At 46.5% G+C, this 25,768-nt stretch overlaps 1 protein-coding gene across 3 annotated transcripts in view; it reads right to left on the bottom strand.

Annotated features, from left to right (window-relative positions):
• Positions 1-245: 245 nt before the first annotated feature.
• Positions 246-25,768, bottom strand: part of nlgn1 (neuroligin 1) — a 205,191-nt gene continuing 179,668 nt past the window's right edge. For all 3 annotated transcript variants that reach the window (XM_076019772.1, XM_076019711.1, XM_076019833.1), the window contains 7 exons: positions 11,829-12,041; positions 8,928-9,194; positions 7,842-8,203; positions 6,751-6,911; positions 3,596-3,752; positions 2,868-2,945; positions 246-1,149 (listed from right to left, as the gene is read on the bottom strand). In XM_076019772.1, the coding sequence (XP_075875887.1) occupies positions 499-1,149; positions 2,868-2,945; positions 3,596-3,752; positions 6,751-6,911; positions 7,842-8,203; positions 8,928-9,194; positions 11,829-12,041 (1,889 nt within the window). In that variant the 3' untranslated portion in view covers positions 246-498. The remainder of the gene's footprint in view (positions 1,150-2,867; positions 2,946-3,595; positions 3,753-6,750; positions 6,912-7,841; positions 8,204-8,927; positions 9,195-11,828; positions 12,042-25,768) is intronic.

Raw genomic sequence — 25,768 nt, 5'->3', positions numbered from 1 at the left:
TTTCGCTGTGATATCAGATCAAAAATACTACGAATACAAATCCTTCCGTGTTTCAAGGTCTTTTTCCTTCGAGTTCAATTTATTTTTTTTCACATCGATAAGTCAGGTTTTTTTTTTTCTTTAATATTCCTCCTCCCTGTCTTTATTACAAAAAAGTTTTTCTTTTTTCCCAATATACTTTTTTTTTTTAAATCCATCACTGTCCAAACCTTGACCCCTCCCCCCTCTCCTCCGACAGGAAGTCCCCCCTCCACTATATTTCCCCTTTCGGTACGAACAGCGGCTGCCGTCATAATATTCCCAGCGTCATTCTGGAAAAAAAGGTTAAATCCCGGCCGGCGTTTTCAGCTCCCGATGCGTCATTTCCTCCGCCCCCCTCCTCCTCTTCCTCATCGTCAGCCTCGAGCGTTGACCGCCATCATCGTCGTCGTCGTCGTCGTCGTCATCCCCGCGGCCGCCATCGCCAGCAGAGTCCTGGTGGTGGCGCTGTCAGCTGGGCTATACCCGGGTGGTGGAGTGCGAGTGCTGGTGCGGGTGTGGCAGCGTGTTGTTCTGGCTGCCGGGACCGCTGGGAACGCTGCTGGGGAAGGTGTTGAAGGCGTGCAGCGAGGCCAGGGTGCCGCCCATCCCGCTGGGAATCATGGTGATGGTGTTGGGCGTCATGAGCGGGATGTCGTCGGGCGAGCGCCGCATGGCCAGCGTGTAGTCGGGCGGGCAGGCAGTCCTGAGCGACAGCGGCTCGCGCTCCAGCTCCGAGCGCTGCTTCATCTGCAGCGACATGATCTCCTCCTCCTGAGAGTGCGCCAGCTCGTGGTTGGCGCCGCCCAGACCCACCACGCCCAGCCCGCCGCCGCCGCCGCCGCCTCCGCGCTGAGGGCTGCAGCGCCGGTGCACGTCGTGCCGCCGCTTGTCCTTCTTGTAGTAGAGGGCGGCGAAGGCCAGGATGTTGAGGAAGAGCAGCGAGGCGCCCACGGCGATGGTGACCGACAGCTCGGTGGAGTAGTCCCGCTGGTCCACCACCAGGTGGGGCTGCTGCTGGTTGGGGCCGTCCCGGCCCTCGTTGGTGGGGTAGGGCGGGGTGGGGTTGGGCCGCCGGGTGGCTGCCACCTTGGTCCTCGGGGTGCGGTTGGTGGCCTCGGCCGGAGGGATCTGGAGGAGGAGGAGGAGGAGGAGGAGGAGGAGGAGGAGGATTTATTCACACTGATCCATTATTCATCCGAAAAAAAAAAAAAACCCTTCTTCTTTCCTCTGTCTAGTGAACAATGATCAGAGAAACTAAACTCTGCGTCTGTTGTTGGTTGGTTGGTGAATATATTTATCATAAATCAACTCAGATGCTCAAGGAAGGATGGAAGGAAGGAATGATGGAGGGCTAGAAGGAAGGAAGAATGGCAGGAAGGATGGAAGGAAGGAATGATGGAGGGATAGAAGGAAGGAAGAATGGAAGAAATTGGAGGGAGGATGAGGACGGATTATTCACACCTATCCATTATTTAGCCAAAAAACTTGAAAAACGTCCTTGTCTTTTTCCCTCTATCTCGTGAACAATTACCAGAAACTGAACTATGTCTCTGTTTTTGGTGAATATATTTACCATAAATCCATAATAAGATGTGAGAGGAAGGAAGGAAGAAGGGAGGGAAGGAATGAAAGAGGGAAGGAGGGAAGGAAGGAAGGAGGGAGGGAAGGAAGGAAGGAGGGAAGGAGGGAAGGAAGGAAGGAGGGAAGAAAGGAAGGAAGGAAGGAGGGAAGGAAGGAAGGAGGGAAAGAGGGAAGGAAGGAAGGAAGGAAGGAGGGAAGGAATGAAAGAGGGAAAGAAGGAAGGAAGGAAGGAGGGAAGGAGGGAAGGAAGGAAGGAAGGAGGGAGGGAAGGAAGGAAGGAGGGAAGGAGGGAAGGAAGGAAGGAGGGAAGTAAGGAAGGAAGGAAGGAGGGAAGGAAGGAAGGAGGGAAAGAGGGAAGGAAGGAAGGAAGGAAGGAGGGAAGGAATGAAAGAGGGAAAGAAGGAAGGAAGGAAGGAGGGAAGGAGGGAAGGAGGGAAGGAGGGAAGGAAGGAAGGAAGGAAGGAGGGAGGCCTCCAAGCTAAAGACAAGTTTCACAAAAAGTTGCACAAAGTCGTCTCGGCACCAGATGAGTTAAAAAAAAAAAGAAAAGAAAAATTTGGTGTAAAAAAAACAACCCCCCCCCCGCCTCTCTCTCACACACACACACACACACACACAAAAAAAAAAAAACACATGGTATTTATAATTTAAAGTGCTGAGTTGGGCTGAATGTGTCCATGCGGCAGGTAATAACAGCGGCTCATTGTGCTCTTTAATTGGCTACAGATTACCGAGGATCTTTTTCAATTGCCAAACCCTCCAGCTCTAAAACCTCACTAATACTTTTTTTTTATGATTGTCCGCCGAGAATCCCATTAATTCATTTTTCACTTATGTAAATTGATTTTCGACCATTCAAAGAGGAAGTGGCCGACTGCCATTTGCTTCCCCTCCTCCACCCCCCAAACCTCCCTTCAGCGGTCACAAAAAAAAAAAAATGTGGTACTAACAGTGTGGTGTTAAAACTACATTTCTTTTTTTTATTTTCTCCCCCAGAGATGTTAATGAAAGTTTAATAATGAAACCCGCATGCAACAAGTCTTCATTATTGCGGCTGATTTTAATGGTTGTGAGTCGCCGCTACAAGATGAAAACCGCAGCATTGCCGCACGGCCGGTGAAAAAAACTCAAATGATTCTGTTTTTTTTTGTTTTTTTTTAAAGTAGCTTGAAATTATTTCAAGAAAAAAAAAAAACAGGGGAGGGAAACAGCGAGCGGGGCTTTTTAAATATTTCAGAGGTGGTGGTGGAGTGATGGTGGCGAACCTTGGTGGTGGTGGGGATGAGCTGGGTGACCTCGTTCAGGCTGTGCAGGTGAGGAACCAGTTCCAGCCACAGGTTGACCTGAGGACAGCAGAACAGAGGTCACACAAGGTCACAGCATCGCACAATCAGACTTTTTTTTTAAGGAAGGAGGTCTCTCAGCAGCTATCACTCTGAGGTTTTTTGTTTGTATTTTGCATTGGTGAGCTTTAATTACGGACCAACAGCATCTCCCATCCTCCAGGCGAGACGTTCAGGTGTTTGACCTCTTGCTTCCTGAAACCGTACTAAAGGTACCGCTGGAGAGTAGTTAGATATTCATCACCATCATTGAGCTGACTGAACTAAATTCTTTCCTTCCTTCCGTTTCTCATCTCAAACTTCCTCTCAAAGCGAGTCGACCGACTCTGTGGAGTCAATCTTCTTCTTCTTCTTCTTCTGCTTCTTCTTTTTCTTCTTCTTCTTCTTAGCGTCTGTGTATGTATGAGTGTGTGTGTATAATTTAAATCTGTGTGGTTCTATTTTTGGCAAATCTTTATTTCTTGTAAAAGACAAAAACAAAAAAACACCTTTTTTTTTTTTTCTTGTAGTCCAGTGAAAAATATTTAATAAAATTGTGGCTGTAAAAACCTTCTTCTTCTTTATCGCTCCACTGTCTCTTGCAGGCGAAACAAAAAAAAAAAAAAGACAATTTTTTCCCAAGGCCAAAGGTCAGAGGTCACCCAGGGTACCTTGTTGGCGCGGTAGTGCTCCTTAACCCTGGGCTTGAGGCCGATGTGCAGGTAGAGCTGGTCCTTCTGGTTGTAGCGGGTCCAGGCAACCTCCTCGAAGCGATTGGGTTTGGTGTGGATGAACTTGGTGTCCTGGGGGACGGGCTGGTTGGGGTCCCTGACAGACAGACAGACAGGGCGAGACGGAGAGAGAGAGAGAGAGAGAGAGAGAGAGAGAGAGAGAGAGAGAGAGTGAGAGAGATAATTAAAAAAAGCCCCCAAGATGAGTCAGAGTCGGTTTGAAGGGTCTGGAGAATTTTTCAAGTGAGACCTGAGTTCTGCTCACAAAGGAGAACACAATTAGAAGGATTAAAAAAGAAAAAAAAAATCCCTCTTGTTGATTAAAACTTTAGTGCTGACCCAAGTGTAGTGCCTCCTTCAGGCTAATCAGTGTAATTATAAGCACACAGGCGTGAAGTGGTGTGCTACATGCCCCGGGTTTTTATTTTTTTATTTTTTTATCTCTTCTTTCTCCCTCTCTCTTTCAAGAAGGCGCTCCTTAGATATCAGACCGGAGGGAGGAAAAAAACAAAAAACAAAGCTGCAACAAAGTGCGAGTCTGGAAAACCACTAATCCGCAAAGATTCCGAGCTAATAAAGCCAGAACGTTTAGCTCATGGCTTTATCAGAGTGGCAGTCAGTGTTGGCTGAAGCTCATTTTTCTAAATAAATAAATAAATGAATCTGTTTAATTGCTGGATTAGCGTCATTGACAGGCAATCCTGTTACTACGCTACTGGATTGTCTTTTCCAGATAAAGAGAAAACGCGTCAGATTCCTTTTTTTTTTATCGGGCTTTTTTTTTCTTTTTTCCATCTCACTGAGAGCTTCAAAAGCCATTTGCGGATCTGTTACCGTTAAGTTGTTTAGACGACGCTGATGAGCCGCCGTGCCAGCGGTCAACTGCGCGGCCCAGTGATCATTAACTCTGAAGGCTTTTGAAAAAAAAAATAATAATAAAGAACACAGCAGTGAGTCTTTCCTATGCAACGGAACGAACGGAAGTTTGCGTGCGGGAGTCAATGGAAAAAAAACCCTCACTGCGAACAGGCTATATGTGTGTATATACATATATATATATATGTATGTATATACTGTTGTATGCATACATATAGGAATAAGGCTCTTAAGAAACGCACAGTCAGGCTTAAATACTGGAATTCCTTAAACATGTTTTTTTTTTTCAAGATGGACAGATTACTTGGTTTGGAAAATACCTGGGAACCATTTATGGAATATATTATAATTAACGTTATTATCATCATTATTATTATTATTATTATATAGGGGCCACATTTCCCCATTCTGCTGAACAGAGCAGCTCCAGATGAGGCCAGTCACCTGGATTTATTAGTCTTCATCTAATCTTAACAGCCCGTTGCAATGACTCTCAAAAACTCTTGGCATTTTACTCTTGTGCAACAACTTGCCCATGACTCCATGACTATTTAATAAAAAGAAAAGATGGATGGATGGATTAGTCGTAACAACGCCACCTGTAACGCCTCATCGTCTTGTCAAAACTAGCGTGTTAGGTTCCTCCAGCTCAGCCTTTTTCAACTTCCCTTCCTTCATTTATATCCAGGAAGCAAGTGGGTGGGATCTCAACATGGCCCCGCCTCCCCTCGATCTGGCAACCGTGTGAGCTATGCAGCGGCCGCGGAGGGGCCGCCCAGCGCCCCATTGTCTGGGAGCCAGCCGGAGAACCATCGCAAGACTCTTAACCATTCAAATAGCCGGCATAAATCTCCCAGGTAGCCAGCATTCCGCCTCAATTTGGCCTTATGTATGTAGATCATTAGTGGCTCTCTGGTCCCCTCCAGGCCTGCTGGCCGGGCGGCTCTCCGAACAAATAGAAAAAAAGAAAAGAGAAAACATGCACATTACGCTGTTGGAAAACAATTACCACTGAGAGGGCACGACAAGAAGGCAGCACGAGGACTGAGGACCGAGAGGAGAAGGGGAAAAAAGCAGGAGACTTCCAGAATCTATTTAAGGACATGGATGTCAAGGATGATAGCAGATGAAAAAATAAAAAAACAAAATTGTAAATTCTGGGAATTGTGTGCAGTCAGTGGCGCTGCTGTCATTAATTTCATCATTATTCCCTCCTTCTTTTTATTATTTTAGTTTTTTTTTCTTAAATTTACTTTAATTGTCAGCTCAGACTCTGGCTTCCCACAGTGTAACTATTCCATAATTCACCCTCCAGTAGTTGTGAGTTCATGGGGGAGAGAGACGTGTGAGAGATCTTTCCCTCTTTTCATGTTTTGCCAATAAGACCAAAAAAAAAAAAGAAAAAAAAAATGTCACATCGGATCCTGCAAAACCTGCCAATGGATGTCGGGTGCCAGCGCTAATTTTTTTTTATTTTTTTTATTTTGTGCAATGCAGAGGCAGAGGGAGTTTTTTTTTCTTTTTCTTTTTGCAAGGGGGGAACGGAAACTGTCTAAATGCAGATGATGTCATTACTCTGGAGTTGTTGCATCAACATGTACTTTGCTTTTATAATGACATGGAAATGGGTTTGGAGGACTGGCAGGCTGCAGTTTAGCAACCCTTGAAAGCAGTGGAGGAACTTTGACAACGTGCTGGTTCCAGTCCGGTCCGCTTCCTGGGCTGCACTGGGTGACTTGATTTGTGATTTTGTCAAATTCCCAGAAGGTCGTGGGTTCAATTCCTTGCCATGGGGCCTTTCTGTGTGGAGTTTGCATGTTCTCCCTGCGTCTGCGTGGGTTCTCTCCGGGTTCTCCGGCTTCCTCCCACAGTCCAAAAACAAGCATGTGAGGTCAATTTGGAGCTCCGAATTGACCGTAGGTGTGAGCGTGAGTGTGAATGGTTGCTTTTCTTTGTTTGTCTCTATGTGGCCCTGCAATGAACTGACGACTTGTCCAGGGCGTCACCCTGCCTTCACCCTATGACAGCTGGAATAGGCCCCACCCACCCCCGACCGCGAGTTCAGGAAGAAGCAGGTATTGAAAATGGATGGATAGAGGAAATTCCCAGGCCTCAAACCAACGTCCGCCTTGTCGCCATGCATGGGTGCAAAGTGCGAAAACCATCATCATCATCATCATCATCATCATCATCATCATCATCATCATCATCCTCCTCACCCCGTCTTGGCAAAGTTGGTCCAGTAGGTCATGACCACGGCGCTGAGCATCACGTCGTTCTTGGAGAAGTTGCAGGGGAAGAGCTCGGTGGGGCCGATCATCGGCAGGCCGAACACGTAGGGGATCTCGTCGCCGTGAGCCGCGTCCGCCCACGGTGGCACCTAATGAGTGAGCGAGAAAAAAGAAAAAAAAGAAAGAAAAAAAAATCTGAAAATCACATCCAGCGTTATTACATGGCAGACACTGAGAGGAGTTTTTTTTTTCTCTATGTTAACACCCTCAGGCAAATCTGAAAAGGCTGCAGGAGGAGGAAAAAAAAGGAAACGTATTTTCAGCGAAAAAAAGGAAAATAAGAAAAAAGACGAACAGGGACAATGAGAGGTATTTGCTCCGCCGACCGCGTTGGGCGTATTATCCAATGCATAATAAGATAGAGGGAGAGAGACAGAGAGAGGGAGAGAGGGAGGGAGGGAGGGAGGGAGGGAGGGAGATGAGAAATTAGGAGGAGGAATTTAGAGCCGAAGTTTGAAATGAGGAAACTTGTGTGAGAATGTGTGAGGAAGCCAGCGGAATGGAAAAAAAAAGAAAGAAAGAAAGAAAGAAAAGAAAAAAATCTCGCGGAACAGACGGGAGGATTTAATCACGTCTTCTCAGTTTCTTGTTCGTCCTGCATAATCAGTGAGTCACTCAGTGTGTTTTGAATAATCCAGAGATAAAACTGTGCAAGAGACGGAGCTGTTGCTGCAGTCGGCGGAGTTATCGAAGCCCACTCTGGGTGGGTGGGGGGGGCGGGGGGGGCAGAGTCACCTCCTCGCTCGACAAGACGTCGGCTGTGCACTCCATCGCCCCCTGCTGTCACTATCTAGTGCACTATATAGCGGATTACACCATTTTTATAGTGGCGTATGAATCCTGATTGAACATTGCTAGTCCGCTCACTGTATCCCACGATGTAGTGTACAACCGGTAGTGTCACTTACCCCATAATAAATATGTCCCATCATGCATTGCGCTCACGCTGACCCACGGGCAGAAAAAGCATATAATTACATATAGGTGCCTATATAGGTGGCGGCGGTGGAGAGACGCACCTGCTCCGTCTGACAGTGGTGGTAGAAGGCGTAGAAGTAGGTGGGCGAGCCGAAGCTGGAGTGCAGATCGGCGGTGGCCACGGCCGGCGCCACCCACTGGTGGTCGGTGAAGAGGGCCAGCAGCGTTTTACGACGGGTCTCCGGGTTGTGGCGGTCGGCCCAGTCGGTGTACATGAACTTGATGGTTTCCCGCAGGATGTCCTTGCCCTCCGGGTAGCCGTACAGGTCGTCCACGAAGCTGGAGACGGCGTAGTCAAAGTCGTTGGCCTGCACGCCGTTGTCATTGTCCACGATGAGCTCCACGAACTTCAGGCCCTCGCCCTGGTTGACCCCCAGCATGATGTCGTAGTTGAGGAACTCGCCTGGAAGGGCAGAGAGGAGAGGGAGGCGAGTCACGCTCCGAGTTACAGAAAGTAGTACGAGAAGTATAAATAGTCCATTGGATGGATCACTAGGGATGTCTCATTGTCTCATCAGCTAGCAGCAGGATCACGGCTAGTTGGCTGGATGCCATTAGGCAGTTAGCCTCCAGTTAGCGATGAAGGTTGCCTGTCAGAAAGCTTAGCGATCTTAGCTTAGGTAGAGAAATAGGGATAAAATTCACGTTAGGCTAATATTTGCTATTATTTGGTAGATTTGCTAGCGGTTGTTGCTTTTGCTAGTGAACATTTGCTAACGTAAACTTTTGCTAACGAGCAAGGACATAAAGAAATATTTTAATTTAAAAAATATTCAAATGTGTTAAATGTCTAAACGGCCACCTTACTGTAAGCTAATGCTAATAGCTTCTATGGGGAAATACTTATTATTCCCAAACCGAATATGAGCACCATGCTATGTAAAGGTTCACTGTAGCCTTGTAGCGTGTGAATAAAGTATTCATTCATTCATTCATTCATTGGTTCACTGTACAGCAACAGGAGACAATCTCGGTGCACTAGAGGTTTATGTATTTCGCATTCCTTGTCCTACTCTTTAATCTCAACGCCACAAAAGAAACAGGATGGTAATAAAGTGTTAAATTCTTGGGCCCCCACCCACCCTCCAACCCCATCAAAGTGTTTTGTGACTAGACCAACACGCTACCTTGCTCCATGAGGATCTGCGGGTCGTCCGGTATGACGTCCCCATCGATGACGGGCCCGAAGGCGATGTGGTAGCGGGCCGGCTGAATGTCCTGGTCCACTAGCTCCTTGTAGTGCTTCCTCTGCAGGCACAGCACCAGCTCCACTGTGTCCTCCAGGTTGCAGCCCACCTTGCGGGCCAGCATGCGGGCGTACTTGGCCGGCTGGAAGCTGACGGCCCAGCTGGAAAGGGCGGAGCCACTCTGGGCAATGGCCCTCTGGAACAGACCTGGGAGCAGGAAAGAGGAAAGAAGAGGAGGAAGAAGAGGAGGAGGAGTATTAGGTGGAAGAGGAAGAGGAGGAGGAGGGAGGTGAGGAGGCGGAGGACTCCTCCACCTGAGTCTTGCGTGCAGAAAGGTAAAGAACAATCTGGCAGGGAATGTGTGGCGGGCAGGAGTCGGCCCAGTCCGAGACTGACACAAGACTGAGTGAAAATGCTTCAGAGTCCGAGGCGAGACCCTTAGGAAGTGGTCTGGTGACCAAGATGCATCAAGAGAGCTACAACACGAGTCCTGAGTGGTGTAAAGTAGTGGTCAAGATGGCACCAACCGAGACCAAGACACTATCAAGACTGGAGTGTCGAGGTTGAGACCAGACCAAGGCATCTTGAACAGGCATCTACCTTGAACCATTTTCCGGTCTTGAGACCAGAACCAATCTGGAGCACTACATCACATCAGGACGAGGCATCACGTGTGCTAATCTCTTCTGTGAGGACACTCGGGTCTCTGGAACCTTGGAGCAGCAGTTCTGTGGACCTCCATGCCTCCACTGGGTGTGATCACTTTGAAAAGGGTAAGTCAGGTCCGCTCATCTGCTCAGAGAGCTTTATGTTATTACGGTTATGATTATTATTATTGTTGCCATTATTGAAAGAGAGCTTTATGTTATTTTTGACCTTCAACATTCAAAAGGCTGTAAAACGGCTGTAAAAAGGAAGAAGCAGAAGGTCATTCCAGGCCTTGAGAAGAAAGAAAACATATTTTTCTTTTTACGAGTCCAAAAAGATCATGAACATTCTTCACATACTGTTCAAATTCTTGTTATTATTATTATTATTCTTTTTATTATTATTATTATTGTTATTATTATTATTATTATTATTATTATTATTATTATTATTATTATTATTATCAATATTTTAATAATCAATGACACAAAGCGATACTTTGGAATATGTTTTGGAAAACTTTTTTCTTTTTCTTTTTTTAAAATGCAGCATTTATGTTGTTTCCCACCTGACGTGACTCTCACTCTCTCTCTCTCTCTTCCCCTCTATCTCTGCCTCTCTCTCCCCCTCTATCTCTGCCTCTCTCTCTCTCTCTTTCCTCCCCTATCTCTTGCCCACTAAACTGGATTCGCTTGGAGACGACCCGACTCAGCACATGAAACAGCATCGATAAAAGGCAGCACATTTTATTTTCTATCTCATACTTTTCCTCCTTTGCTCCCATCTGACGAAAACCATGAAAGCTTTCTTGTTCCTCGCTGCTGCTTTTAAATGTAAATTCAAAGAGTCGCACTCACACGGTCGCCGCCGCCCTACGTGACCTTGTCCGACCTCTGGCCTCCACGCCGCCGCCCCCTGCAGGGTTTCTGTGTCACTGCGGGGTGGTCCTCCACACGTCCGTTCAATTGGGCTTTCAACGGCTACAAATTAAATCTGATGAGGAGAAACTCATTCACGTGTCTTCTCCCACAGCCTCAACCGCTGCAACCAATCAGAGTCTGCCTTAGCAGGAAGTGGCGGCCGCAGCCACGTCACCGCGAGGCCAGTGGGGGGCGCTGAAGAGTTCCACAGTTGCAGCTGTGAGTTGATTGGATTCCCTCGTCAAACTGACGCCAACCGAATGGCCGCGCTTGTACACACGCATGTGCACGTGCCAGTCATTGCTCCAGAAACAAGAAAAAGAGAAAAGACCCTCAGCTGTTGCTACAACTAAAATGGGAGTTAAAAAAAAACAAACAAAAAAAAACAATCAATTGTTCTGGACCGGAGGTTTTTCCCTTTGCAGTCATTCTACTTTTTCCTGTTATTCTAATGTTGCAATCTTCTAATGTATCTACTGTGGGCTTTTACCCCTGATGGAGAGGCCAAATGATCCAATTGAGGGATTTGGGAAACTTTCCATCTCAGGTGCCAGTTTACTCCTCCAACCCTCCTCAACCTCCTCCTCGTCCTCCTCCTCCTCCTCCTCCTGCTCCTCCTCTTTGAAGTCTTCATGTTGGTTTTAATCGTCGGCTTATTTCAAAGCTCAAACATGGATGTGGGGAGATACTCTTCCGCCCTGGGCGACAAGGAGGCCTGCTGTTGGGCCCATTTCCATATTTCCCAGGAGGTGGAGCATCTGACATGTCTGTCACCGTGACTAATGTCTCTGTTAATGAATCTCAATGAGTAAAGACATTTTCGTGAGGATAACCGTGTGATGTGTGTCAATGGGGAAGCTGAAAACCCACAGGTGAAACTCAGGTCACATCAATCACGTGCCTTCCGACCTCTTAGCAATAAAGTTATTCCAACGCAAGTTATTGCGGCACATCGCCGCTGCAGGACAAACCACAGCGATTTTCATCTTCGGAGTCACAGAATCCAGCGGACTGAGTCTGAGTGAGCACTTACGGAAACGTGCGGCCATGAAATTTCAAATGAAGAAAAATGTCCTCGGTGGTTGAAATTAGGGATTCACCGATAACACGTAGAGTACGAGCGCTTGCTTGTTTTGCACACACCGATACGATATCTGTTACACACAGAGGGTGGCTGTTACAAGTTTCACTGCAGCACAAACACAAATTGACCAGCGGAAAACACACAAACACACACAAACACACACACACACACACACACACTCCCTCCTACCCTTGGTGGAGTTGCTCCAGCGGTTGCCCTCCGAGTAGTGGGACAGGGTGAGCAGGTTGACGCAGGAGGCGCCGGCGCCGGAGCCAAAGACGGTGATGCGCAGCGGGTCGCCTCCGAAGGCCGCGATGTTCTCGCTAGTCCAGCGCAGGGCCTGGATCAGGTCCAGCAGGCCGTAGTTGCCCTTGGCTGCCTGGTCGCCGGTGCTCAGGAAGCCTGCGGAGGGAGGGAGGGGGAAGGAGGAAGAGAGGAGGAGGGGCAGAGACGTCAGTCAGGTCAGCTGAGGATTTAAAGATGTATTTAGATGTGTTTTCAAAAAAACAAAAACAAAAACAAAAAAAACAAACAAGGCAGCGAGACAGAGACTGTCTGGCGCCACCTGCACTTCCACAAACCCAACCAACCAACCAACCAACCAACCAGCACCTGAGAGCCGAGAGCCCAATCAAGCGAGTCGCTTGGTCAAGGAGTCGCAACACATTTTTTTGTCATTATTATTTTTATCTCAAATATGCAACTTTTACAAGGCTTCCTGACTGCTAAACAATTTGTTACCATAAAATAATGTGGAGAGAAAATTTAAGGATGCAAATTTATGATAACACAGTCAAGAAAACTAGTGACCTATTTGAACACGAGTCCCAAAGTTTGGATTTGAAGGCCTGAAGAAGACCAGTGAGATCAGCAGGGGGTGAAAAACTACTGTAGAAACTGTAGAAGTGTTTAACATTTGGATCTTGTATTGTTTGTGTATCCCAAATTGACAAAAAACAATAAAAAACACTCACACTATTCGTCATTTTCCTCTTTTTCTGCATGAAAAATGTAAGAAATGCAGTTTGGGGGTAGAAAATAAAAAACTTCCAGAAAAAATGTACCACACAGTGACGCACTGTCAGCTGCAGGCAGACAGACTGGTTGTTGTCTTATTGTTGCACAGTGACTGGTTGTTGTCTTATCGTTGCACAGTTCGCCATGATAAAGGATTTGCAGTGGAGGAGAAGAGACTTAAAATAGAACTGGAGGCCATAGGCGCCACATTGTGCCATATTTTTAAAAAATAAATAAAATAAAATTTAATCTTCATTATTACTCAGGGAAAAAAAAAAACAAGACAATCAGACTCCACTTGGTCTGCACCTAATTATCCTCAATATAATGAAAAATGAAAACCACAAGGGGCTCCTCTACTATTTTTTTTTTTTTAGCTAAATAAAAAAGAAACACTGAAACTTGATTAAAATAAAACACACAACAACCTCTCGTTGGAGGCGCTGGTGCAGAGCCGGCAGGAGATAACGAGGCAGATTCCTCTATAGTGTGAGAGAGAGGGGGGGAGGTCGGGAGGAGGAGGAAGAAGAAGAAGAAGAAGAAGAAGAAAAAAAAAAAACCCGACAGACTCGGCTGTTTAATAATTTGCTGCAATAAAAACAAAAGTTGCTACCCGGTGGAGCCACTTTAAGCGTGGAGGCGCTAAATATAACGCAGACACGCCGATGCTTTTGAGAAGGGGGAGACGTTTCTAAATGTGAGATCAGGACACACATAGGGATGACAGCAGCAGCAGCAGCAGCAGCAGCAGCAGCAGCAGCAGCAGCATGATGACAGGAAGTCATGTGACTGAAGTCGCTGCTGAAAAAATGGCTTATTTTTTTTTAGAGCCATAAACACTGAAAAATGAACAAATAATACATATTAAAAAAAAGAAAACATCTGAGATGAAGACAAATCAGTCGGGTCCATATGGGTAAACACACACACACACACTTTGCAAGACTTATCGTGAAGTCGTAGCGGCGCAAATGTCTGCTTTGCTTCCCTTGTTTCCATGGCGATGGAGGCCCAGAGCGCTCTTGAACTTTATATCAATCTAATTATTATCTTATCTCATATCATTAATGCCGGCGGGACACAAACATCGCAACGCGAGAAGTTCGACCCAATGCTTTCAATGATATTCAAATCTTTCACTTTTAACTTTTAAAAGCAACGATGCTCAGCGATGCTGTTTTTCTGTTATTATTTATTCTATTTTATTTTATTTGAGTTGAATGGAATTTAACTTTCATTTCATTTCACTGAAGAGAGGACACCTTCCAGCTCCGTCTGGGCTGACTGAGGCCCTGAGCAGCAGCAGCAGCAGCAGCAGCAGCAGCAGCAGAGAGGAACGATAGCAGCAATGCGCCCAGGACAGAGCAGTGGGATCATGTCACGCAGGTGAAGCAGGTGAAACCTGATCCAGGAATCCTGCCCTGATCTCACTATCTCGGCCCTGCCAGGGGGTGAGAGAGAGTGAGAGAGAGAGAGTGAGAGAGCGAGAGGATGGATGGTTTCTTTCTTCTTGGTCTTTTTTAATAGTCCATTCTCTGGACACGTCTATTCTTCACAGTCATGGTCTGTAGACCATAATCCCCCCTCTCTTTCTCTCTCTCTCTCTCTCTCTCTCTGTCTCTCTCGCTCTATCCATCCATTCGACTCTTGACTTCCAGATGGATGGAAGCGGGAGGAACTGGGCCGTTGCACTCAGCACTGGAACGTTCTGGAGGAACAGGAGCCGGAATGTAGAATGAAAGAGGATTTTTTTTAAATTTTTTTTTCATTTTAGGTCAATTGGAGGATCAGAGACTTTTTTTTGTGCTTTGTCTTAAAATGTTGTGGCCGACATCATGAAGCGGTGCGAGGGAAAAAGCAACGGAAAAAAAAAATAAAATTCATGGTAAGGATGGAGATGGTGGTGGTGAGGAAGCAGCAGAAACCAACCCCCGGAACTCAAATCTAAATTTCAAAGATCCGGAAATGAAAGATTCATGACGGAAACTTTAGGCTCAGATGACGTCGACATTTTTGTTGTTGCAGATTTATCCATTTTTCATCGTCACCTTTTGCCAACTGTTAATGTTTAATGTTGAATTCAAACTTGAAAATTAATTAAAATGCAGAATAAATATTGAGAATCCTTGAGAAAAACTGCTCCCTTTGCCCTCGTACACCCAGAATTCAGTCATTGAGGAATTTAGAGCTAGAAATTAGCTAAGAAAAAAAAAAAATCAAATCAAATATACCAGATTAAATAAATAAATAAAATCCAACCAGTCAATGTCAACTTGTGGTGCCCCCCCCCCCGAAGGAGAATGGCGGTACCGCTCTGCTTATCGCCAGCGGCAGGCGGATGCTGGATTCACAGGAGGACGCTGAAGGACAACGCAAGTCGGGTCTGTGTTGTGCGGCGGCTGTCGATACCTTTGATTGTGCGTCGAAATGAAACAACAAAAAGCCGAGAGGCTGCTGCCATCACCGCCGCCATCACTGCCACCACAGCCACCACAGTTTTATGGAGAATAACAACCGTCGGCACTATTCTCCTGGATGACTTACAAAGCAGCCCAACCGGGAACACACAATTACACACACACAAATTGACATCATAAAATTCCATCTCGACTTCCGCGGCTAATTCAGAGTAGCAGCCAACACGTTACGCATTAGCATTTGAAAAGCGCCACTTATCTCCCGCCTGTCGACCTACAGCGCAGAGGTGAGACGTGCCTTTAGAAAGGATAAGTATACGTGTGTGTGTGTGTGTGTGTGTGTGTGTGTGCGTGTCTGACCGGATCAAATCCCAACCATTCAAACTCAACACTGAAGCGTTAGCATTGCGCTAAATGCGACTAAGCGACTTACTTATTAAATCTGCGCAGACGCTGGAGGAACGCGACAGGAGCCGTCAGACACAACGATACACGGCCACACACACACACACACACACACACACACACACACACACACACACACACACACACACACAGCAACCTCAACAGCCTTCCTTTTCAAAGGCATGTTGACTGGATGATGTTGTGATGTATTACGCAAGACGTGTAAACACCTTCTACCTGTCACACGACAAGAGGCTAAAATGTCAAACGTCACTCCTCCCCTTCACCCCTCCATCCTCTCTTTCTCTCTCTCTCTCTCTCGCGCCTTAACTCCTCCCCTCTCCACCCTCTCCCCCCCCCCCACTGGCGCAAATCAAATTAGGGTGTGGTTTCCGCAACGAGCAGACATTCACATTGCTTGTTCTGCACAAACACAAACGTGTTAAATTGTGTTGTTCTCTCGCTCTCTCTCTCTCTCCCAGATTATACATACACACACATATATAAACGTGAGGGTGTGCGGGAGATGGGATGAGCCTGCTACTCAAGCTGCAGTCCATTCCTTGGAGGAGTAAATTGTAAAACGAGGAATTGAACACCAATGAGAGGCGTCGAAACGGAACAGGATTGGCTGAAAAGTGTTGCACAGAGGATCCAACAGTTTGACAACTTATCGAAAGGACCAAAGAAACTTCCCTTTTTTTTTTTCGCCGCTCTTTTTCCGACTCCAATTTGTATCTTTTCTGGTGTGGACGGGCCACTCCGTCTTGGAGCCGAGGTGTTTTCCAGAACCGTCAGGATTTCTTTCACTGTGTCTTCCAGAGCAACAGCTCCAAGACATCCGGTACACGGTTGGTGGCAAGATCACAAACAAGGTGCTAAACACAGCTCTGCCCCTGCTGCTGCTGGATACAGCACTAAAAGATTGTCTTTATTTCTGGCTGAATTGGACTGATTCCATCAAAGCAACCATCCAACCATCCCATCAACAATCCAACCATCCGAAAGCAACCCACCAACCCACCATCCAACCAATTAACCAACCAAACAACCAACCAACCTACTCTGAACAGCCAATATCCTGCATATCTAAACATTTTCTACTGGCTCTTTCCAAGATGGAAACGAGGCAGTAATCACCTGGAGATTTAGCAAAAAACCTTCAGCTGGGAACAGACCCCGAGGGCCCTCCAACATGGACACTGTTTATCATACATTTTCTTCTTCTCTGCCATTGTGGAAATACCCCCAAATACAGCAGCGGTTGCGGCTGCGGGGCAGAACGACGGCCAGTTGCGTGCGCGAGTGGGCCATCGGCTGAACGGCTTCCCGCCCTGGGCCGGAGACGGAAAACCGAGAAAGTGCGGAGGCGTGAAAGACAGAGGGGTGAGCGGGAGGAGACGGATCCTTGCCAGGGGGGAAAAAAAAGCAGAGAACCTGAAGTTTCTGACAACGTGAGAAGAAGAGGTCGGAACGGCATTTTAGAAAAATGCGAGGATGGAGATAGCGCCGCCGCGTCCAGTTCGGAGGACGGGAATGAAATAAAGATGGAGGCGATGGGCCGGACGGAGACACAGGATGAAAGAATAATGAGGTCGCTTTTAGATTTTGAAAAAGGAAGCTTTTGCCACTTAATGGAGGTGACTGAGTTCTTTTGCTTGTTGAGCAAAAAGAAAAAAAAGAAAGAAAGGAAGAAAGAAAAAAGAAACCAAAAAGAAGTAAACGACAGACAGACGGACGGACAGAAACAAAGACACAGACATAAAACAAAGTAAGGAAGCCTTTCATATGCGTAAAAGTTAAATTAAAGCAAACATTAACGACACTTCTTGGGTGAAATCAGCTCTGGGTGTGTGTGAGAGTGTGTGTGTGTGTGTGTGTGTGTGTCCCAGCAGCAATAACATCACCTGCAGACGTTAACCAGATGACTCAGTTTGTGAACCCTGAAATTTGATCCGTCGTCTGTCTTCAGCTGTCAGTCTGGGAAGATGGGCAGCAGGGCCCAGTGCTCCAAGTTTTATCCGTCAGTACCCGATGCTGCTGGTGAGTCAGTCAGCCAGCCAGTCAATCAGTCATTCAGTCAGTCAACCAGCTCATGCCGACTGAACTGACGGTGTCACTGTCTGGCAGCTAGAATTTAATCGGAGGTCAAAGGTCAACTCACTGTTAGTAAGGCAGCTTCATCTGCTGCTCATCCACAACAAGGAAAAACAAAGTTCACACACCCTGACACTCCTCTTCTTGGAATGAGTCCCGCCCCCATGTGCTCCCTGCAGCCAATCGCAGCCCAGTCTGGGTGTTTCCTCCCCTTCAGCTTTAAGTAGCTCCACTGCTGAGGAGGTGAAACTCAAGTCAGTCAGTCGCTCTCAGAGGTGGAATGTCTCCGACTGTGACTCTCACCTCCAGCCTCATGGTGATGCTGCTCCCCGACAGACACACAAGATGGTGGAACCCCCCCCCCACCCCCCAGCAGCTCCAGGTGAACATCTGCCCTGGTCACAATGAGGTGATGAAGATATTGTGCCGCACGGATCCGTACATCATCTGTGGTTTACGTTGTGTGGATGGATATTAAGGTCACCGCATAGTATGACCTTTAGTGTGTTTAGTGTGAGTAGCAGCAGCAGAGAGGACTGGGAGGCAGAGAGAGCTGAAGGAGACCAGGCAGAAGATCCAGAAGAAGATCCAGCAAAGAGAGGGAGACCTGACGGTGCTTCAGAAGGAGGTGGAGTCCATCAACGGCTCTGCTGATAAAGCAGTGAAGGACAGCGAGGAGATCCTCACCCAGATGATCCGTCTGCTGGAGAAAAGACTCTCTGAGGTGCAGTAGCAGGTCAGATCCACACAGGGGGCAGCAGTGAGTGGAGTCAAAGAGCTTGAGAAGAAGCTGGAGCAGGAGATGACTGAGCTGAAGAGGAGAGACGCTGAGCTGGAGAAGATCTCACACACACTGGACCACAGCCAGTTTCTCCACAGGTTCTCCTCACTGCCAGCACTCAGTCAGTCTCCAGACTCCTCCAGCCTGGAGATCCGTCCTCTGAGATACTTTGAGGCCGTGGCATCAGCTGTGTCCAAGCTCAGAGACAAAATACAGCAAGTTCTGATGGAGACTCATCCCATGGACAGTGAGCAATGTTGATTTTATACTGCCAGAATCAGAACCCTGGAGCAGAGAGGACTTCCTCAGATATTCACGTCAAATCACTCTGGATCCAAACACTGTAAACGAAGAGCTGCTATCATCTGAAGACAACAGAAAAGTGACAGACACGGAAGAAGTTCAGTCCTATTGTGATTATCCACACAGATTCACTGACAGGCCGCAGATCCGGAGATTCAGATAAGTTCATTTGGATAAAAGGACAATTCCTGGAGATGATTTCATTCCTCATATGGATGAGTTGTATCACAGCAACACCAGCACTCAAGACCCCTGTTGGCAAATCAGGAAAAAATAAAATAAAATAAAATCCAAATGAAAGAAATCCCCTTTCAAAGTGATTCTGAAACAAAAGATCTGAGTCAATGCTTTTTATTGATCTTGATTTATTCATCTTTAAGTCCCCACTGAGGTCTGTGTGTGTGTGTGTGTGTGCGTGTGCATATTCACTCAGGAGTACTTGCGCTCCATTCTGAACTTCTTCCTACTTCTTGCTACTTTAATTAACATGCACACCGTTTCTCTCCCACGTGCACCAGAGTTGAGTCCTCAGTGAATGAGGAGGACCAACATCCAGGGTTAATTAACGTGACGCGGGGTTACCTCAGCCATTGTTCCTAACATACACTCGCCAGTTTCGTTTTTTTTTTTTTTTTTTTTTCCATTTTTAACGTCTCTCTCATTCACTCACACACCTGGACCTCTTCACCCTGCACCTCCCTCATTAACCTGCGGGTGCCGTCGATCGAGTGGCAGCTTTGATTAAACGCCACTCGAGAACTTCAGTCCGAATCCCAACACATCCACCTTGAAAATCTCCTCCAAACAGAGGCGCTTTCAGCTACGTCAAGTGTGCACATCGGTAACATTTAAAAAGTGTTTTGGATCAGGAAATGGGGGGAATACGTGGCCTTTAAAGACACTGGATGAATTTCAGCTCATTATTGTATTTACTGAAAATATTATTTCAGTATTATATTATATTATTTTGCCCTAAGACAGCTGGGATAGGCTCCAGCAGACCCCCGTGACCCTGAGCTCGGGACTAAGCGGGTATGGAAAATGAATGAATGAATGAATGAATGAAAATATTATTTCATTATTATCTCAATTATGATGAAATATTTTCCTCCTGTGTACTTTCATGATACAATCTGCTTGTTGTGAGTCTCTGCTGCCCTGATACACTGAACAATAAATATTTCTAATCGTTTTTTTTTTTTTTACTCTCACTGCGACTCAGCATCGACGTTTTATTTCTCTCGTCTCTCTACATCCCGCCCACGCAAACAAACACACACACACACACACACACTCAAAAAGTCATTGCTTGGCCCCGCCCCCCTGCTCTTTGCCGCTGTACTCGGGAGCTCTGGCACACATCTACTTATTGATCGGCTTCTCCCGCGTCACGCTGCTGAGTGACTCATAATCCACTTCATTATTCCGCCTACTGCAGACACACACACACACACACACACACACACACACACACACATACACACACACGCAGTTGCAGCCAGGGGGTGGTGTGCTGGCTTCGGTGCAGGTGCGCAGCAGCGGGGCGACGTCCAGACATCGTCCCCTGCACCGCTTCCCCGTTAATCCTCGGCAGACTACCCAGAGTGCACTGCAGCAGGAGCCTTGGCATTCATTAAAAACATGCATTTTCTTTATATATATATATTTTTTAATCTTTTTGTATTTCAATAAATATGCCAGGACTGCATGTACGACGATGGCATTTGCATTAATCAAGCTGCCACCTGGTCCACATCAACATTAATAGACCCCACCTGCCGCCTGCCAGACAACATTCATTAATGGAAACATTTTCTTTTTAGCTTGTGCTCGACGTTTGCACCGTGAAAATGTTTTCCAGAACATATTTTCAAAAATAATTATTATCATAAAAGCACAAAATTGAGCGGCTTTCAACTCATGATGGTTGACGACGGAGTCGCAGCAGCAGCAGCAGCAGGATGATTGAACTGACTGTTGCACGTCTCTGCACTGATGGATACATTTTCATCCACAACAACAACATTGATTCCTAAAACTGCAAAACCCTGTTCACACACTGACGAATGAAAAAGACGTTTGCGTTTGAGGAACTTACAGTCGACCTCGGGCAAAAGCCACATTGGTAAAGCGGCACTGTTAGCATAGTTAGCTAGCATCTGCTAGCTGGCTTCCCTGCCCTCCTGGCTACAGCAGCACGTTGTTTTCAGGCAGTGACGTCCATTATGTCAAATAATGTAAAAAAAAAAAAAAAAAAAAAAAAAAAAAAAATTGAAAAAAAAGTTGTGGTTGGTACAAAATGGCAGAACAAAATCTAGAGCATCAGCTAAGCACACTATAATTCGACAGAAAACAAAACAATTGAAATAAGAGGGGCTAACGGCAGGATGAAATGTCATCTTTTTTTTTTTTGTTTTGGTTGCAGATTTGTTTTGATTTAAAACCATTTAGTCTCAAAGTGCAATGCAGTGACGGATTGCGTCCCAGCGGAGGTGCTAGCTTCCAGTGCGCCGCCTCGCTCTCAGGAGAGAGAGCGCCGGAAGCACCGATTACCAACAGACGACGCAACACATCAAGCCCCTTCCATCGCAACATCCGCCGAGAAGTCAACATCATTAGCCAGATCCTGCACCGCAACACCGCCCCCTACAGGTGCTTTTCCTATATAGAGCGCGGCCAAGGGAGGGTCTACGGGAACCAGATGAAAGAGTCACAGGGAAAGCTCAGCTTCAAGGGAGAGCAGCGGGGGGGGGCTCAGAAATGCAAAATAATGAAAATTCACATGGGGGTAAATAACACACAAACACACAAATCCCCTCATCCAGGAAAATGAAAAGAAAAATCTCTGAACAGCAGTGACGTTCTACACCATCGATTTCCTTTTCGATCCGATACTGATACTGGCTGGTACCAGCAATGCTGATCCAATACCGATACTTTATGCAAATGCACCTAAAGTTGTGTAAAACTTCATCATTACTAATACTATTATTTATTTCAACTCAACTATGTATACGGTCTCTCCAAATAGCTGAACAATAACCTCATACAAACTCTATAAACTTTTTTTTTTTTTAAATAATGTGTTTTTAAAATACTGGGTGACACATTTAAATTGACGGTAAAATATTTCATTAAATAATAAAATACATGCCACGATAATTGCACAGGTTTGTCCATAACGACATTTCGCTGTTACAGCAAATTAGACTGATTGTCAATAATAATAGATATATTTTATAGGTAGTATTTTGTATATCTATATGTCTCCGCTTTAAATGATCAATTCTTCAGGAAATACTTTAGCTCAGATGAACTCAATGGCACACATAATAATCACTCCACACTGAACCTGTGTAACGACCCTCCACTGGGCTCCTATTAATGATGTGCACAACATCACTTGACTCAAAATACCAAAATCAATAGAATTGGCTTTTTGATCGGACAATCCATTTTACAGCGTGAAGATCCGGCATCAGAGGCATCGATATTTTAGTGTCGCTCTGCAGGATGGCGGTGGAGGGTGGCCGCATGGAGAGGCGGAGCTTCGCATCTTAAATCAGGACTTCATTGGTTGCAAAGGGGCTGATGGAGCTAATTGCTTCACCAGGTGAGGAAACTGAAAGGTGATTGGCCGAAACCTCCCGTCTGTCACAATGACGGGTGGACCAATGAGGTTTCAGTTGCAGGTCTGAGGCCGCAGAAACAGCAGAAACAGCAGCAGCAGCAGCAGCAGCAGCAGCAGCAGCAGCAGCAGCAGCAGCAGCAGCAATAGTCATGCTTGTTCTTCTTCTTCGTCTTCTTTGTGAAAAACGTGCATAATTTGCAGTTTGTTTTTGGAAACAAACTGTGGTGGTAAAAATCAAAATGTTCTTTTTCTTCTTCTTTGCAGGTGTTTAGAAAGCAAACAAACACTGTGCAACTTAAATAAACAAATAATCATAAAAAAAATCACGTCCCGCAGGGCCTCGAGCCTTCACACACGACGAGTCGCTGAACTTGGAACCATGGAAACAACAACAACCGTGTGACTTCCAAACTCTGAAGCTCTCAGGTTCAGTCTTAGACCCAACAAAGAAGAAGGAACTCAACAATGGCTGCAGTCTTCAGCGCCATCCGGATAAGGAAACCCAGTCCAGCTCGGCCGAAGCCCTTCGACCCCACTTCCACCTGGTGCTAATTGCATTAGCATCGGCTAGCTCGCCTCTCACTTCTGTTTGCTCCCCGTCAGCTCGGAAGCTGTGGACAACAGACGAAACTGAGCGCAGGAAAAACTTTCACACCTCCTCTTCTTCCTCTTCTTCTTCTTCTTCTTCTTCTTCTTCTTCTGCAAACTGATTGACTGATTGCACGTTGAGACCGACAGCGAGGGTTTGGATGTGTGTGTGGGATGCGGCGGCGGAGGAGGAGAAGGAGAAGGAGAAGGAAAACAGAAGAAGGGGAAGAATAATAATAATCAGAAGAAGCTGACTGGAAATAGACCTAATACGAGGTGAAAGAAGGAGCTCACATACGGTTTGTGTAGGAAGAACTGATGAATCAGGCTGCTGCTTATAGCTACATGAAAGAACAGGCACACTCTCTCTCTCTCTCACAGACACACACACACACACACACACACACACACACACACACAAACACGCACAAACACGCACGACTCCCTTGGAAAAAGAAACAAAGTTTTCCCTCTGAGATGTTTGACGAGCTCGCGGTCACATCTGCCGCCGCTGCTTCCACGCCGTCGTCTACGTCGGCGGCGGCGGCGCCGCCATATTTTGCTATTAATTAATGATGGCCGCCGCAAGCGCCGGCATCTTTAATTCATCCGTCTTCTGGTCGCCACGTCTGCCGACAGATGTGAGCGAGGCGAGCGTCGACGCGGCTGACAGGCCAACCGACAAGCTCTCTTTTTTTTTTTTTTTCCTCTTCAGGAAGACAAAAAAAAAAAAATAGAAAGGAAGAATAAAGAAAAACCCACACTAGCGTGATTGCGGAACTTTCTGGAAGTTTGACTTTCTCGCCCGTCGTGTTCTTGAACTTCCTCCTCCTTTTCCTGCTCCTCCTCTCCCGCTTGCTGACAGCTGATCTGGTGATTGGCCGACCTCCCGCACTCACCCCCCCCGTAACCCCCCCACACCACCCCTTTGCCTTTACAAACCAGGTGTCAGAGCAGCTCTGTGTCGCCGAGGTGGTTTCCATGGCGACCACATTTATCTCAGGAGAACATTGCTGCCTTTTCTTGCTGCTAATTGTCAGGTTACAAAAGAAAAAAAAGAGAAAAAAAGAAAGAAAAATGCTCCTTTCCTCCTTTCTCCTCCCCCACTTCGACTCAATCAATCAATCAACTTTTATTTGTACAGCGCTAAATCACATCCAAAGACGTCTCAAAGCGCTTCCTCCTCCTCGACCTCCTCTTCCTCCTCTATCTTTTTCCTCAATCACCTCCTTCTCCTCGAACTCCTCCTCCTCCTCCCCCTCCTCATGCTCTAATTCCGCCAGTAATATCTATTCATGACAACATTCAGCAGCTGCTGGATGAGGCAGGTGGGCGTGGCCTCAGCTCCAAGCAGCAGCGGCAGCAGCAGCACCAGGAAGTTTCCTCTTCGTTTATTTTTTTTTACTTGTCGTAAAAAAATGGAGGGGAAAAAAATTGCGACCTGAAGCTCTGCAGCGGCGGCAGTTCCACCAGCTGCTGTTTTGGTTTCTAATTCAAGGCCAATATTGGCAAATCCATTTTTCATTCTCAACCGCGCGCGCGCACACACACACACACACACACACACGCGCACACACGGCGCAGATGAGAAGCAGATTGTGTTGTTCCGTCTCAGAGAGGAGCTGAGCTGCGAGGCTCGGCACGCAACTGTCAGAGAATACAAACTCTGCATGCACTTCCCCCGTGCATGCTGGGAAAAAAAAAAAATTGGGGTTGTAGGAGGAGAGTGAAAAATGTCAGAAGAAGAAGAAGAAGAAGAAGAAGAAGCCTGAATGCTGTGAAACCTCTCCAGCAGTGGGAACAAGTTCTCTCTCACACACACACACACACACACACACACACACACACACACACACACACACACACACACACACACACACACACCCCCCAGTTCAACGTGGATATAAAACCTGTAAATAGACACTCAGCGAGTTACGCGGTTGCCAGGCAACCTGCTCAGTTTCAGGCCTGATTTAAAATATATCGGCTCACATTTCCCACAATGTGAATCACACAGGTGGTGGTGTGTGTGTGGGTTTTTTTTTTATTTTTTATTTTTTTTATTTAAATGTCTTTGTCGTTCAGCCTAAGAGTTTCTCATTTCTCCACAAATGATCCGACAAAGTGGCGAAGAACGTCCTCCTAATCCAGTCTGAGCCTTTCAGGAGGAACAAAAGCAGCCAAAGAGTCTGAATGAAGCATCAGTCTGCGCACATCCGCAGCAAACCAAGAGTGAAGCCATGTTGGAACTTCATCAAGCCACCAGGATCCAACATGGCAGCCGCGTTCATTTCAATAGGAGTCAGTTGCTCATACAGCAAAGACGTTCAAAAAAGCTTTTGGCCTCCGCATCATAAAGCCCCAATAGATCATTTAGCATCATGCCTCTGAAACTCCCATGATGCATGAGGACATATCAACCAATCAGAACGAGCTGAGACACTGGGTCAGTGTGCAGGTTCACACCAGGGGGTGGCGCCGGCGCGTTTCGGAAGCGTCAAAACTCGCCACGCTGGTGTGCTACCGGAGCTCTCCGAGGTCCTGAAATCAAACACACACACACACACACACACACACACACACACACACACACAAATGCAGCGCTTTTCCAGCATTTTCTTCCTAACTTTTTCACTTCACAAAACCCTTTGAGGGCAGTCGTTGAAATGAATAAATAAATGAATGCATAAATAAATAAGGAAGTAAACAAATAAATGAATAAATACATAAACAGTGACATCATCACTGTCTGACAAACGCTTGCACGATCAGCTGAGCGCTCGTAGCAACGGAACAGCAGAGAAGCAAACATGTCTGCAGGAACACACACACACACACACACACACACACACACACACACAGACATGCATAGAGGCACTGGTGGGACTGC

The sequence above is a fragment of the Nelusetta ayraudi genome, unplaced genomic scaffold, assembly GCF_046127955.1.
Source record: "Nelusetta ayraudi isolate G7.1 ecotype Tasmania unplaced genomic scaffold, CSIRO-AGI_Nayr_v1 ptg000001l, whole genome shotgun sequence".
Classification (NCBI taxonomy): domain Eukaryota; kingdom Metazoa; phylum Chordata; class Actinopteri; order Tetraodontiformes; family Monacanthidae; genus Nelusetta; species Nelusetta ayraudi.
Note: the sequence above shows the minus strand (reverse complement) of the source record. Positions and strands in the feature narration are given on the sequence as shown.